General features: G+C 44.4%; 1 protein-coding gene across 1 annotated transcript in view; it reads left to right on the top strand.

The window, feature by feature from the left end:
• The first annotated feature begins 207 nt into the window (after positions 1–207).
• Positions 208–13,100, top strand: part of IPMK (inositol polyphosphate multikinase) — a 29,115-nt gene continuing 16,222 nt past the window's right edge. The window contains exons 1-4 of the mRNA XM_072131428.1: positions 208–558; positions 7,460–7,545; positions 8,541–8,637; positions 11,738–11,910. Coding sequence (XP_071987529.1) covers positions 432–558; positions 7,460–7,545; positions 8,541–8,637; positions 11,738–11,910 — 483 coding nt within the window. The 5' untranslated portion in view covers positions 208–431. The remainder of the gene's footprint in view (positions 559–7,459; positions 7,546–8,540; positions 8,638–11,737; positions 11,911–13,100) is intronic.

The raw sequence follows: 13,100 nt of genomic DNA on the forward strand, positions 1-13,100 counted from the left end.
TTGCTATTTGTGACACTCCTGCTGCTCCTCGCCATGACCTTTGCACTGTGGTTGTATATTAATAATCCGCTGATAAGGCGCAGCACTGCCCTGATTGACCTATGGAATCAGGAAACGGAGGGGTTAACAGCGCCAAACCCACAGCCGTGATTTGCATGAGTCACACCCCACGGTGACGTTTAGAAGCAACCACGCCCCCTTCCAACCCCCCGGCCGTGTACAGGCAAAACGCGACGTGTGAGCGTCCGTGACGTCAGCAGAGGAGAAGTGGGCGGGTCCGAAGCTGCCAGAAAAGTAACGCGGTGACGCAGGAGGCACAGAGCCCTGCCGCGGCGGTTGTCGCACGGAGAAGCCGCAGCGTGTGTACCTCGGCATGCTGGAGCTAAGGGACATGCAGAGCGGCCGGTGAGCTGCCACCTCATCTCTACCCCATGATGGCCAACCATGACCATTCCCCCGGGGAGACCGAGCTGCTGCGGAAAGAGCACAAGTTACTCAATGGCTGCGTCCCGCTCTCGCATCAGGTGGCTGGACACACGTATGGCAAATATAAAGTTGGTGCGTATCGCTGTCCTCTGTCCATTCATACTCTGCGGCTGTGTTCACACCTGCACGTTTTTCCGATGCAGTTTTTGGGACCAGATTTAGGTGTCTATACCTCTGTACTTTCATGCTGTGGGTGTATCATGGGGTTAAGTTGTCATGTTGCGGTTTTTCACAGTGAAATGACAGCAGGGGGCGGTAGTGGTCATGTTGTTCTTGCTGCTACTATGTAAATTGTCCTAAATAATTTTGTGTTGCAGCAGAAAACCCCCTCATTTTGTGGAATGTTCGGATTCTTGGGTGTTTTTAAAGGGCTATTCCAGTACATGTGATATTAGTCAGGGTCTCACTGATCTGAATGCTGGTAGTGTACACCCAAGGCTATAGGAGCCCCTCAGTTTTATCGGCCCCCAAGGATTAGATACTTATCCCCCTATCCTTTCTATAGGTAACCTGTGACATGCCACCACCCCTTTAAGCCTGCAGTTGGCACCTCCACTAGCTGGAGTCGGGGGATTGTGTAATCACCGCCAGGGCTCAGCCCCGTGTGTTGTGACAACATGATCACATTTAGCTGATGGAAAGAACTGCTACATCGCACAGATTATAATCTGGGAAAAGTTGCATCCGTAGCGCATTTTCTTGTGAAATTTCTGTGCTTTGTTTGTGCTGATAAATCAGGACCTGGGGGTTACAAATACTGACTGTACATATGAGCCAGACTACATTTCGGGATAGGGATGATTGGGGCTGGTAATCCTCATCAGTGATAGATAATCCTGGGATGAGTGCGCTGGATTATCGGACTCCATACTGGTGCGCCGCTGTCCATGGTGTTGGAGTCCTCATCGGTTTGAGCATATTTGGCAAAAAGAAGTTCAACTCATTCCAAAACTTTTTAGTTCTTAGTTCAGTAACGGCTTTCTCAAAAGGAGGCACCCTGCACTATACGGTTACTGGTGTACTCCCTACTACTCGCTGAGACTATTTGGTGGTCATGCCGTTCTGTAGCTCACAGAACCTTAAGTGTTCGGAAAGATAATATTCTTAACCCCAGCAGCATGTTTCTAGATACACAAGACAGAGGTGCTTGCCCTGTAGCCTCTGAACTTGACTCGTCTCAGCTCATTTTCATATGACTTTGGTGGGAATTCTAGAAAAGGATAATTCATACCTTACGTGAGGGGGCAAGTTGGAAACCTATCATCAGCAGTAGATCTGATGAAGATTCTTCCTTCCAGACTTCACCCTAATATTTAATGTATTAATCCTGGCATCTAATCTAAGGGCTTAAAAAGTGATAGGTAAAATACCTGCAGATACCTTGGCAGTGGCGCCTCCTTGCTTGTACTTGCTGATCCAGCTCTCACATGCGCCCAAGCTGCATCCGGCTCGCTGGTGTCTTTGGAGCACTGGTTTACAATCCGTCATCCTGGTGGTAGAGTTCCTTTAATTGGGTGCCTACTCTATTATGAATTCTACATTGTACCTTGCATTGGGGCCCAGAAGCGGCAGGTTACCCCACTGACCCTGCTCTATCACCGGATAAGGGAGCAGGGCATTGTTATCCATGCAATTTCCTAACAGCAGGTAGTGCTACATTGTATCGTGTGTTGATACATGATGACCGCTGTGTTGTGCTTTCAGCCATGAGTTTATCTGCAGTTGCTATAATGTTTGCATTACAGACTGTAGGATGTCCGTCAGCCGGAGGGGGGTCATTTGCTACCGCACCTTCTTTGTGACACTTTATTTGGTGGGTTGAGCTCTGCCTGTGAATCCTGCTATAGGCTGGTGGTAGTAGAGCTCCTTCCACCTCACCGAGGCTCCTCTTACTAGTAGAGAAAGTGCTGACGCACTAACGTTACATTAACTTCCTTTCAAGTACTCGGTACACGTTTACTTCTGCTTCACGTTACTGTATGCTTTATGTTTAAGGACATCGAGTTAATATATAATTTTTTTTACATATATAATAACTTAATGATTGGGCATTCCTTTCCTTAAAGGGATTGTCTCATGTATAATTCTTAAAACAATGGCAACAGTTTGGGACCTCATTCATTTCACATGAGTGGCTACTGTTCTAGCATACATAAGGGTTAACGTTTGGCTTTCCATCTTATCTAGAAGGCTACTAAAAAAATAGGGGGTCTCCTGACCTCAGGGCATAGATGACATCACCCTGACCACGTGACTTTTAGTGCCCAATGCTATAACTGGGTTTTCTCACTATGTTCCATACAGCAGCATTTTCTGTAGCAGTGAGACTTGTCAATCAGAAACAAGGAGGCAGGGCAGTGCAGTAACGCATTGAATATGCAGGGCCTCATTGGGCTCTCATCAGGTGAGTCGCATATAAGTCTACAAACTAATTTGTTTTATTTTATTTTTTTACATTGCAGCCAGAGAAAGGAACCATTTAGGGATAAGTGCAATACTTTGTACAACAGGAATCTAAAAATACAGCTAGTAGATACAATCATTTTTAGCTAAAAGAAGGTTATCAGAGACAAAACAGTTCCTGGATCCCCATAAATCATCTTTTTAACCTTGCTTTGCATACAGCCAAATTTAGAGGGTGTCATGAGGGTGTGGCCTCCTCGGGCTGACGTCGACTCAGGTCCTTTAGCCTCCTAACGCTAGCCTACCCCATCTATATATCTGATCTCATGAAGTCACAGCAGCCTGGATGGAGAGGAGTAGAAGTTCATGCAGGCTGCTGTGACTTCATGTGATCAGATACATAAATGGGGTATAGTTTGCTAATGTTAGGGGGCTAAAGGACCTGAGATGATGTCACCCTAGTCACAGGACATTTTTTCAGAATGCTGAGAAGAATCTGCTGGATTCAGCCCGAGGAGGCCACGCCCCTTAAACACCCTTTAGATTTGGCTGTATGCCAGGCAAGGTTATAAAGAGGATTTATGGGTTTTGAGGTGCCCTTCTTTTAGCTAAAAATGTTTGTCAGTTAGTCGAACCTGCCACAACCTTTAACTTCTGCTTCAGATTACTTGATGTAAACTTTGTAATTCCCTTTAAAGAGAACCCGTCATGCAAAATAACCCCCTAATCTAAATATATTGTCATATTCTGCCATTAGAGAGCATTGCCTCTATCCCTTCAGTGTCCCTCTACATGCCTGTAAACCTAAGCAATGAGGTCCTAAAGCTGTATGCAAATGACCTGTGAAATGTCCAATGAAGCATTAGCATATTCAAGCTGTCAAGCTTATTCATGAGTGGGAGGCACAGCCACACCCCCAGTGCTTGACTGACAGCCTGTATAATGATGTGAGGCTGTATAATGATGTGCTTCCTGGTGCTGGCGCCCCCTGCAGCCTGTGTGTGTATAGGAGAGATACAACAGCGTCAGGCAGCCATGTTATAGCAGAACATGTCAGGTACTTGTGTAGCTGATGTCTGTGTCTCACACATGTGTATTAGGAGGATGCAGCATGTCAGCAGGTAAAGCACACACACTAGCAATGCTTTACTATACATTACACACAGACATGAGCAGGGGGAGGAGAGGAGAGGGGAGGGGTAACAGGGGTGACATCACTGCCTCTGACCATGTGACCAGCCTCATTTACATAATAAAGAAAAGATGATTTTACAATGAATAATGTATGAAATAACTAGATAAAGGCTGGGATGGGATACTTGTGAGCTGCTCCAACAGGTAGAGGTGACAGGACTAGTGACACAGACCTGATGACAGGTGTCCTTTAAGTGTAGCATCCAATGCATTGTTGCTTTGTGCTTGCAGCGAACACCTGGTGCAAGTGGGATTGTTATATTTCTAGACAGAAACTCCATAAATAATGATATTTACAAATAGGAACATATGCTAAAATATTGTAAGGGATGTAACACTTTGATATGAGTTATTGTAAGCTGTTTGGTAAAACCATAACAATGCAAACCCTTTGTCAGTGATTTATTGTTCTTTAGAAAAGGTTTGGAAAGCTGAATAACCTGAGAGGGGGATTTGTTCTGTCCTGTGTGTCATGTGAGTGGAACTAAAGATGCCATTGAACTGGCCGGGGTATAGAAGCCCCATCTACAAGCTGTACATGCTTTATAACATGATTCTATGGTCATAACTGGTTACAACTCTTCCCATCATTAGTAAGTGTAAAGCTGGACAACAGATCCATCTTAATGAAATGGGTCAAAGCGGTCAGTTTTCCAAAACTGGACTTCCACATGGACTGGTGGTATAGTGTCCCAAATCACCTTGTATAATCACTGCTCTCAGCACCCGCTAGATCAGTGGTGGCGAACCTATGGCACGGGTGCCAGAGGCGGCACTCTGAGCCCTTTCTGTTGGCACTTGGGCCATCATCCCACCACATCAAACAGGACTCAAAGAATATTTCTGCAGTTCCAAGCAACTTAAAAGATGCTGCTTTCAGTCATATTTTGATACTTACTTAGTTACTAGGGACCTTAAGAGGGAGAATGAATAGACAGGGCTGAATTATCATTGGAGGACCTCCTGCTGGCCCCATGATTCTCTGTGCACAGTGGGACACTGAAAAGAAGCTAAACTGATGCAAATTTTCCATCTTTCTACTATGCTGCTGTCCTCAGGAGGCCAATCTGATTGAAAGTTGTTGAAGAATAGGGAGCAATAACTTACTGCTTTAATTTTTGGTTGGCGCCTCGCAATAAATAAGGGGGGTTTGAGTCACAGTTTGGGCACTCAATCGCTAAAAGGTTCGCCATCACTGCGCTAGATGGTCCAGTGAAGCCATAGTAATACACCCTAGCTCCACTGCTTATATGCCAGACCTGACACAAGTTCTCCATTGATGGGTGCAATTTTTAAAATGGGATCACGTAACATTTCTGGTACAAAGGGCCCTAAAAGACACTTTAAAGGGCATCTACCACCAGGATGAAGGACTATATGCAAATAAGCCTGAGGGGCTCCAGGCTCATTTGCATACAGTCTTTCATCCTGGTGGTAGCTGCCCTTTAAAGGTAAAAAAAAAAACTTCTAAACCAAAACATTGCGTAACATCATAACATTCTAAGGACATCGTGTGATCGGGACAGAGGTAATTATGCAGCAAGGTGGAGGCACTAACCAAAATCACTACTTTTTTGTATTGGGCAAAAAACACATGGCCGCGCTCACATGAAAAGATGAAAAGTGTTAACATTGAATGATAGTTACAGTTGTTTTCCAATGCATTATGGGATCTCCTGCAACATAGCCTTCACTTTGGTGGTCTTGGTTTGTAAGTTTGAATCCAAAATTCGGTGTGGGTCATATAGGCCAGGTTTGCACCACTTCTATTGGTCAGAGGGCTGCATTGTCATTCTGCTTAACTTGAAGGGGCCGCACTAGCACCCAGCACCCTAGATGCAGCCACAGTCTCAGTACAGCACAAATGCCACCCTAGCAGGCGGCTAGTCACTGCTCCCTAGTCCACTTAACCTCTGAAAGACATTTTGCTCCGGGTCCTGACTTTGGTTTATACAACCTGCACCAGGAGCCGGAGCAGCAGGGATGGACCTGTACTCACTGCTACCCAGCCCACCCATAAGTGATGGAAGCACTTCTATGTCCAGCCAAGTGCAGACCGTGGGTTCTGCACCCCTGATATGTCTTCTATTTTACTACATCCTTTCTTAAGAAATTACATCAACAAAACCTGAAAGCATTACCTGTTAGTATTAATCTGTAGATTAATTGCAGAACTCTCTGTAACCTTATGTTCCATACATAAAAAGGCATAGTGGGGATGCCCATGGGATTCTCTGGATGTATAAGAAGGTTCCTCAAACAAATAAGCTTATGTGAATGTGCTGTTTCTTAGAGGGGGTTTTCAGGATGCATATTTTAATAACCTATCCTTAGAAAAGGCGAAGAGGGAGTGACCAAAAGCGCTCATAGAGAAGTAGATTGTAATAATGGTGAGAAGTGGTGGAATGATAAGAGTAAGGCTGCATTCACACTGCCGCAAGGGGGGCTTATATACGGCCGATATACCTCCCCCATAGACGGCAATGGGCACACGGCGCCCCACGGGAGCAGCACCGCATTACGGTGCCGTGTTACGGTGCCGTGCGCCATACATCCCTATGGAGAGGGGTGGGGGTGAGCGGCGCTGCCGTTGCCCGCCATGCTACGGTACGGCGGGCAACGGCAGTGTGAATGTAGCCTAAGGCTCACCAGATGTAGTTGTGCACGTACCAGGCACAACACTAGTGGAAAGCGTAGGGAGGTACCATAAGGTGCTGCCAGTTTACTGGATCTTCAGAACTCAGAAGCCACACCGGTCTGGATCAACTAAAGTCGATGAAGGAGTTGTTGTCGAAGTGGCGCACTCAGGAAGAGAACGGAAGCGGTTGGAATCTTCATGCAAAACAATTTTTATTTTTGGAATCTCAATAATACACAACGCGTTTCGGAATCGCAAAGGATTCCTTTTTCAAGTGGAATGAGACTGTGAGCTCGGGTCTTTCAGACTTACCGGAGCTAAGCTTCCTGAAAGACCTGAGCTCACAGTCTCATTCCACTTGAAAAAGGAATCCTTTGCGATTCCGAAACGCGTTGTGTATTATTGAGATTCCAAAAATAAAAATAGTTTCGCATGAAGATTCCAACCGCTTCCGTTCTCTTCCTGCGTGCGCCACTTCAACAACAACTCCTTCATCCAATAACCTATCTTTAGCATTGCTTTTGAGTATCAGATTGGTGGGGTACGAATACTTAGCACCACCAACAATCTGTAGAGAAACAACTGGGTAATTGCATCTCCCACTTCCATTCAAATGTATGGGGTCTGATCTGCAGTAACCTGGACTGGCCACTAGGCCGGGGGGGGGGGGGGGGGGGGGCGTAATACATCTACATTGATGAGAAAAGTGAAACACTTAAAACGTTGTGTTCTTTATAGGCATACTACAACACCCTGATGGGTCTGTCTTAAAGCAATTACAGCCACCACCACGTGGACCAAGAGAACTGGACTTTTATAACACGGTACGTTGGAATTATACGTGTGAGTTATTTCGCTCCCTATATTAGTGATGAAAAGATTTGTCACCTTATTCTTGCTGATTTGTTTCTGAAGGATGGGAATTTGATTCTAAGATCTGACTACATAAGGTTTGTTTGTAGTCTGTTGCCATAGAGACGCATAGGACTTCATTGACTCCAAGCTATTTTTCTTATAAAAATGTTTCATTTTTTTTTTTCTTCATTGTAGACTCATATTTACTAAATAAGCCCCGACGTATGTGATATGATTGCACTCTTGTAGTGACATAACCGGAAGCATCTACAGGCGGTCCCCTACTTAAGAACACTCGACTTACATACAACCCATAGTTACAAACGGACCTCTGAATGTTGGTAATTTATTGTACTTTAGTCCTAGGCTACAATAATCAGCTATAACAGTTATCAAAGGTGTCTGTAATGAAGCTTTAGTGTTAATATTGATTCTTATGACAACCCAACATTTTTAAAATCCAATTGTCACAGAGACCAAAAAAGTTCTGGCTGGGATTACAATGATAAAATATACTGTTCCGACTTACATACAAATTCAACTTAAGAACAAACCTACAGACCCTATCTTGTATGTAACCCGGGGACTGCCTGTACTTTTCTTCCTAGTTTTGTTTTTGTTATATTTTTTAGGCAGATTTAGGATGAGGATGTTTCTTTTGATTTGAGGAACTCTCCTAAGCTTCGTTCTCTTGCTGCGATATTTCATTTTGTCCAGGAGCGGACTATTGGCAGCGTAGTCTTGATATTTGAACCAGTGAACATCACGTTCGCTCAATTACAGAGTCATTAGGCCGAATGTTGACTTTGCGGCTTCTGTATGTTTGATGTTTTCTATTCCCTGGGGGAGAAAGTTGAAGATCTGTCACTTTAGCGTTTCACAGATGATCCTTTTATGGGGATCACTGCCAGAAGTTATTGCAAAACCGCCAAACAATGTTTCTAAATTTCTTATTATTTTGCAGGTTTTCTCAAGTGACTGCACGGATCCGAAACTGCAGGAATTACAGATATATTTGCCGAAATATTTTGGCACATGGTCACCCCCTGGATCTACAAATGGTATATAAATGTCAAGTATTCTTTATACAGAGGATGGCATTTTTTACTTGCAGAGCAGGAGAAGCTCAGCAGATTGTGTACAGTGACCTATCTGGAGGCAGCATGTTATAGAGCAGGAGGAGCTGAGCAGCTTGTATACAGTGAGCTATCTGCAGGCAGCATGTTATAGAGCAGGAGGAGCTGAGCAGTTTGTATACAGTGAGCTATCTGCAGGCAGCATGTTATAGAGCAGGAGGAGCTGAGCAGTTTGTATACAGTGAGCTATCTGCAGGCAGCATGTTATAGAGCAGGAGGAGCTGAGCAGTTTGTATACAGTGAGCTATCTGCAGGCAGCATGTTATAGAGCAGGAGGAGCTGAGCAGTTTGTATACAGTGAGCTATCTGCAGGCAGCATGTTATAGAGCAGGAGGAGCTGAGCAGTTTGTATACAGTGAGCTATCTGCAGGCAGCATGTTATAGAGCAGGAGGAGCTCAGCAGCTTGTATATAGTGACCTAACTACAGGCAGTATGTTATAGAGCAGGATGAGCTCAGCAGCTTGTATATAGTGACCTAACTACAGGCAGTATGTTATAGAGCAGGATGAGCTCAGCAGCTTGTATATAGTGACCTAACTGCAGGCAGCATGTTATAGAGCAGGAGGAGCTGAGCAGGTTGTATATAGTGACCTAACTGCAGGCAGCATGTTATAGAGCAGGAGGAGCTGAGCAGGTTGTATATAGTGACCTAACTGCAGGCAGCATGTTATAGAGCAGGAGGAGCTGAGCAGGTTGTACATTATGCCATAACCACTGACAGCATGTTAGAACAAGAAGCTAAGCAGATAGTATAGTGTTTTATCTGCAGGAAGCATGTTATAGAGCAGGAGGAGCTGGGAAATATGAAATGTTTTCTGGAAAAGATTTGGTATGATTTGTCACACATTTATTTTAAGCTTGGCTCGCTCTAGGCTTTGGAGTCTAGTGGGTGGATGGGACCTTGAATGATGAGTACTGTGTGAGCTACGTATATTTTATTGTATTAACCCTTTCAGCCTCTGCATTTTACATGTGCGATTTAGAGGGTGGCTGCATGGCCTTGGGAGTTGAGTTGGCACCCTGGGACAGGGGGTATCAAACAAAAACCACAGCTTACACCAGGCTGGGGCACCTGCTATTTTTGAGGTCTCTCGCTGCTGGTGTTAAGCGCCTTAGATGCTGGAGTAAGGAGCAGAATATTTGTTATTGCAGGGACCCATAGAATAGGAATTATGTTATTTATGATGAGTAGACCTAAAGGTTAAAGGGAATCAGTTAACATTAAGCATGACAAACCAGGGACACTTGCTCATGTATCCAGGCGCTGTGACAATGGTACACATATATTTGTTATCCATGGACTCCTTCCTTCTAAAATCAACTTTTACAATTATGCAAATGAGACCAAGCGGCTCTTGGGGGCGTTGTCTGAGCTCCTTCGTTGTGCAGCTTCAAAGGCTGTTAAACTGTCTCCTGATTTCTCAATGCTCCTTTCTCCTCCGTCTGCGTGTTTGTAATCTCGTGTTCCTTACACAGTGTAACAGCCTCTGAGGGTGCAGTCTCTGGTAACATTTACCGGAGCCCTTTTTGGTCACTTACATCATTAAAAAAGTTGATTTTAGAAGGAAGGAGGCCGTGGATAACACATATAAGAAGATTATTGCAGTCACGGTGCCTGAATCTATGAGGATGTGTGCCAGGTTTATCATACTTGATGTTGATTATAGATTTCCTTCAGTAAGGAAAGTGTTCAAGCTATTGGTCTCCCAAAAGGGTCTCTTAAGTTTCAGGGTGCAATCTTTATTTATTTTATCCAAAAAAAGAAGGAGGAAAAGAAATAGAGAAGCACTTGAAAGAAGCTTCTTTATTGTATAGATAAAGATATTGTATTGAATATTTCCAAAAAATGTTTGAAGTTGGAGGGAGTGCAGGGTCTCCGGCTAAGAGGCAATGGCTGTTTTGCACACTGAGCCATTCTTTGGCCCATATACAGCCAATGTGATCTCTCCTCTGCATATCCTCTATGACCTGCTGAATGCCATGTTTGTGTTTGGAGGCTTCATTAGGAGTCTCCATTGCAGTTTTGCTTTAAAGGGAACCTGTCAGAAGGATTTCACATTGCGTTACATACCAGTATATGACAAAGATTTCTGCTGGTTCGATTCACATCACATCTAGAAAAATTGCAAATCTCAATTCAATTTCTAGACCCCGAGTCATGTGGGTTTGTTTTCAGTGGTCACTCCATGACTCGAGCTGCTGTAAGACACCCACATGACTCGGCCTTCAGATGTTGCATAAAGATGGATGTTCTAAATGTGATTTCTATAAAAACCAGCAAATAGATGTTTGTGATCTGTATAGTGGAACCTGCAGCAGCTGCCATTCACCTGATCTGTGCAATTCTGCTGACGGGTTCCCTCCTTTAAAATTAAGAATGGTGCAGTATGCTGCACTGTTGTGTCCAGTAATATGGAAAAATCCACAATACCTGCATTATAGGCCGTGTGATGCCTCATTCTATGTCTGTGCCTGTCACATGAAGGATCGGGCACTGCCATCAGTTGTATTGTTCCATTATTTTATAACTGATCCGAACAATGGGCAGATGTAAGCGCGGCCTGACAATGTGGTATTGTAAGAACCCACAAGATCCATTGTACGTCACTGTACGCAGCCACACAACCAACTATATAAAGCGGTTGAACAGGATTTTTTTTTTTTTATTTAACAAAACCACTTTAGGAAATTGCTTAATTTACCGTATTTTTCTGACTATAAGGCGAACAAAAAATCTGTAGATTTTTCTCAGAAATCAACAGTGCGCCTTATGGTCCAGTGCGCCTTATATATGAACTGTACTTACAGACAACAGCTGCCTTGTACTGTGCACAGGTCTGCCACCTGCTGGTCCTTCATCCTCATAATCATGTGCGCCTTATAATCCGGTGCGCCTTATATATGAACCCAGACGTTTTAGCAGGCATTTATTGATGGTGCGCCTTATAATCCGTTGTGCCTTATAGTCCGAAAAATACGGTAACACAAATGAAACATATTAATAAGTAACACTTCTGCTTTTAGATCTCTATTTAAAACTGGAAGATGTTACACGAAAGTTCAACAAGCCGTGTATCATGGATGTGAAAATTGGCCAAAAGAGTTATGACCCCCACGCGTCCGCCGAGAAGATCCAGCAGCAGATCAGCAAGTACCCTCTGATGGAAGAGATCGGCTTCCTGGTCCTAGGCATGAGGGTGAGAATGCTTCTTAAGGTTTTAGTGTCCGGATTGTGTCATGTGGGTGGTGAAAAGCTGCAAAAAAAATGTTTGTTGTGTAATAAAACGTTCCTGGATTATTTCTGCGGCGTCGCCCACCCGTTACTCGCATTCCAGAGACATTCCTGGGGGCCTGGACTGTTCACATTTACCTTCTAGTTATCCGGCTCTCCACTACGTTGGCTCATGTCCCATCACAGATGGTCTCTTATATACAGAAATCAGCTGTGTTCACTACAGTTCATTGAACCCTCTGATTATGGGGGCTGCATGTCCTGTTGTGGTGTACAGGCAATCTAATATATAAAGCTGAGTGTATGTATATATGTCCGCTAAAGGAATCTGTACCTTCGCGTTTACAATCGCCTGGGTTTTGAGACAAAATTTTCACCCATCGCTTTCCGAAATCCACTTATTAGCTACCGCGTACAGGAGCCATTGTCTGCTGCTGCGGCAGTTGGAAGCTGAACCGTGATTGGTTGCTGTTCTGCCACAGGTCATTAATATGAGCTCTGAGCTTTGACAGGTTACTATAGGCAATGAGTATAATACAGCTTAGTTGTGAGGGAAGATGCGAAGTAATATGATAACCACCATATACAGGAGCCATTGTCTGCTGTGGCAATCAATCACAACTCAACTTCTATTCTGCCACAGGTCATTGATATGAGCTCTGAGTTGTTATTGGTTACTATAGACAAAGGGGCACATTTACTTACCTGTCCAACGATAATGCACTCTGCCGCGATTAACTAAGATTGTGTGCCCGATATCCTGCATGTGTCGCTTCCCCGCTCAGGTCCGACGTAGTTCTTCTTGGTGCATGTAAGCCCTTGATCTTGCGACACAATTTGAATGTTAATTCCCACGCTCAATCCGAATCAGTCGGATTGTCCGACTGCACCCCCCCCCCCCCCCCCATTTCTGTTGCATGAAAGCCAGCGCAGCTGTGCCAAAATCTGAGCGCGTGCGACACAATCCCCTGTTTAATACCTGTCACAGCCGTGCAATCCCCGAAAACGCCAGAAAATCCAATGGAAGTGCGGCCACGGACCCTTAGGAAATAAGCCCCAATGAGTATAATACAGCTTATGTGTGAGGTAATATGAGGTATTATGGTAACTGCTGCTGTGGCAGTTGGAAGCTGAGCCATGACTGACAGGAACTGA

This window comes from Engystomops pustulosus, chromosome 11, assembly GCF_040894005.1.
Source record: "Engystomops pustulosus chromosome 11, aEngPut4.maternal, whole genome shotgun sequence".
Taxonomy (NCBI): Eukaryota; Metazoa; Chordata; class Amphibia; order Anura; family Leptodactylidae; genus Engystomops; species Engystomops pustulosus.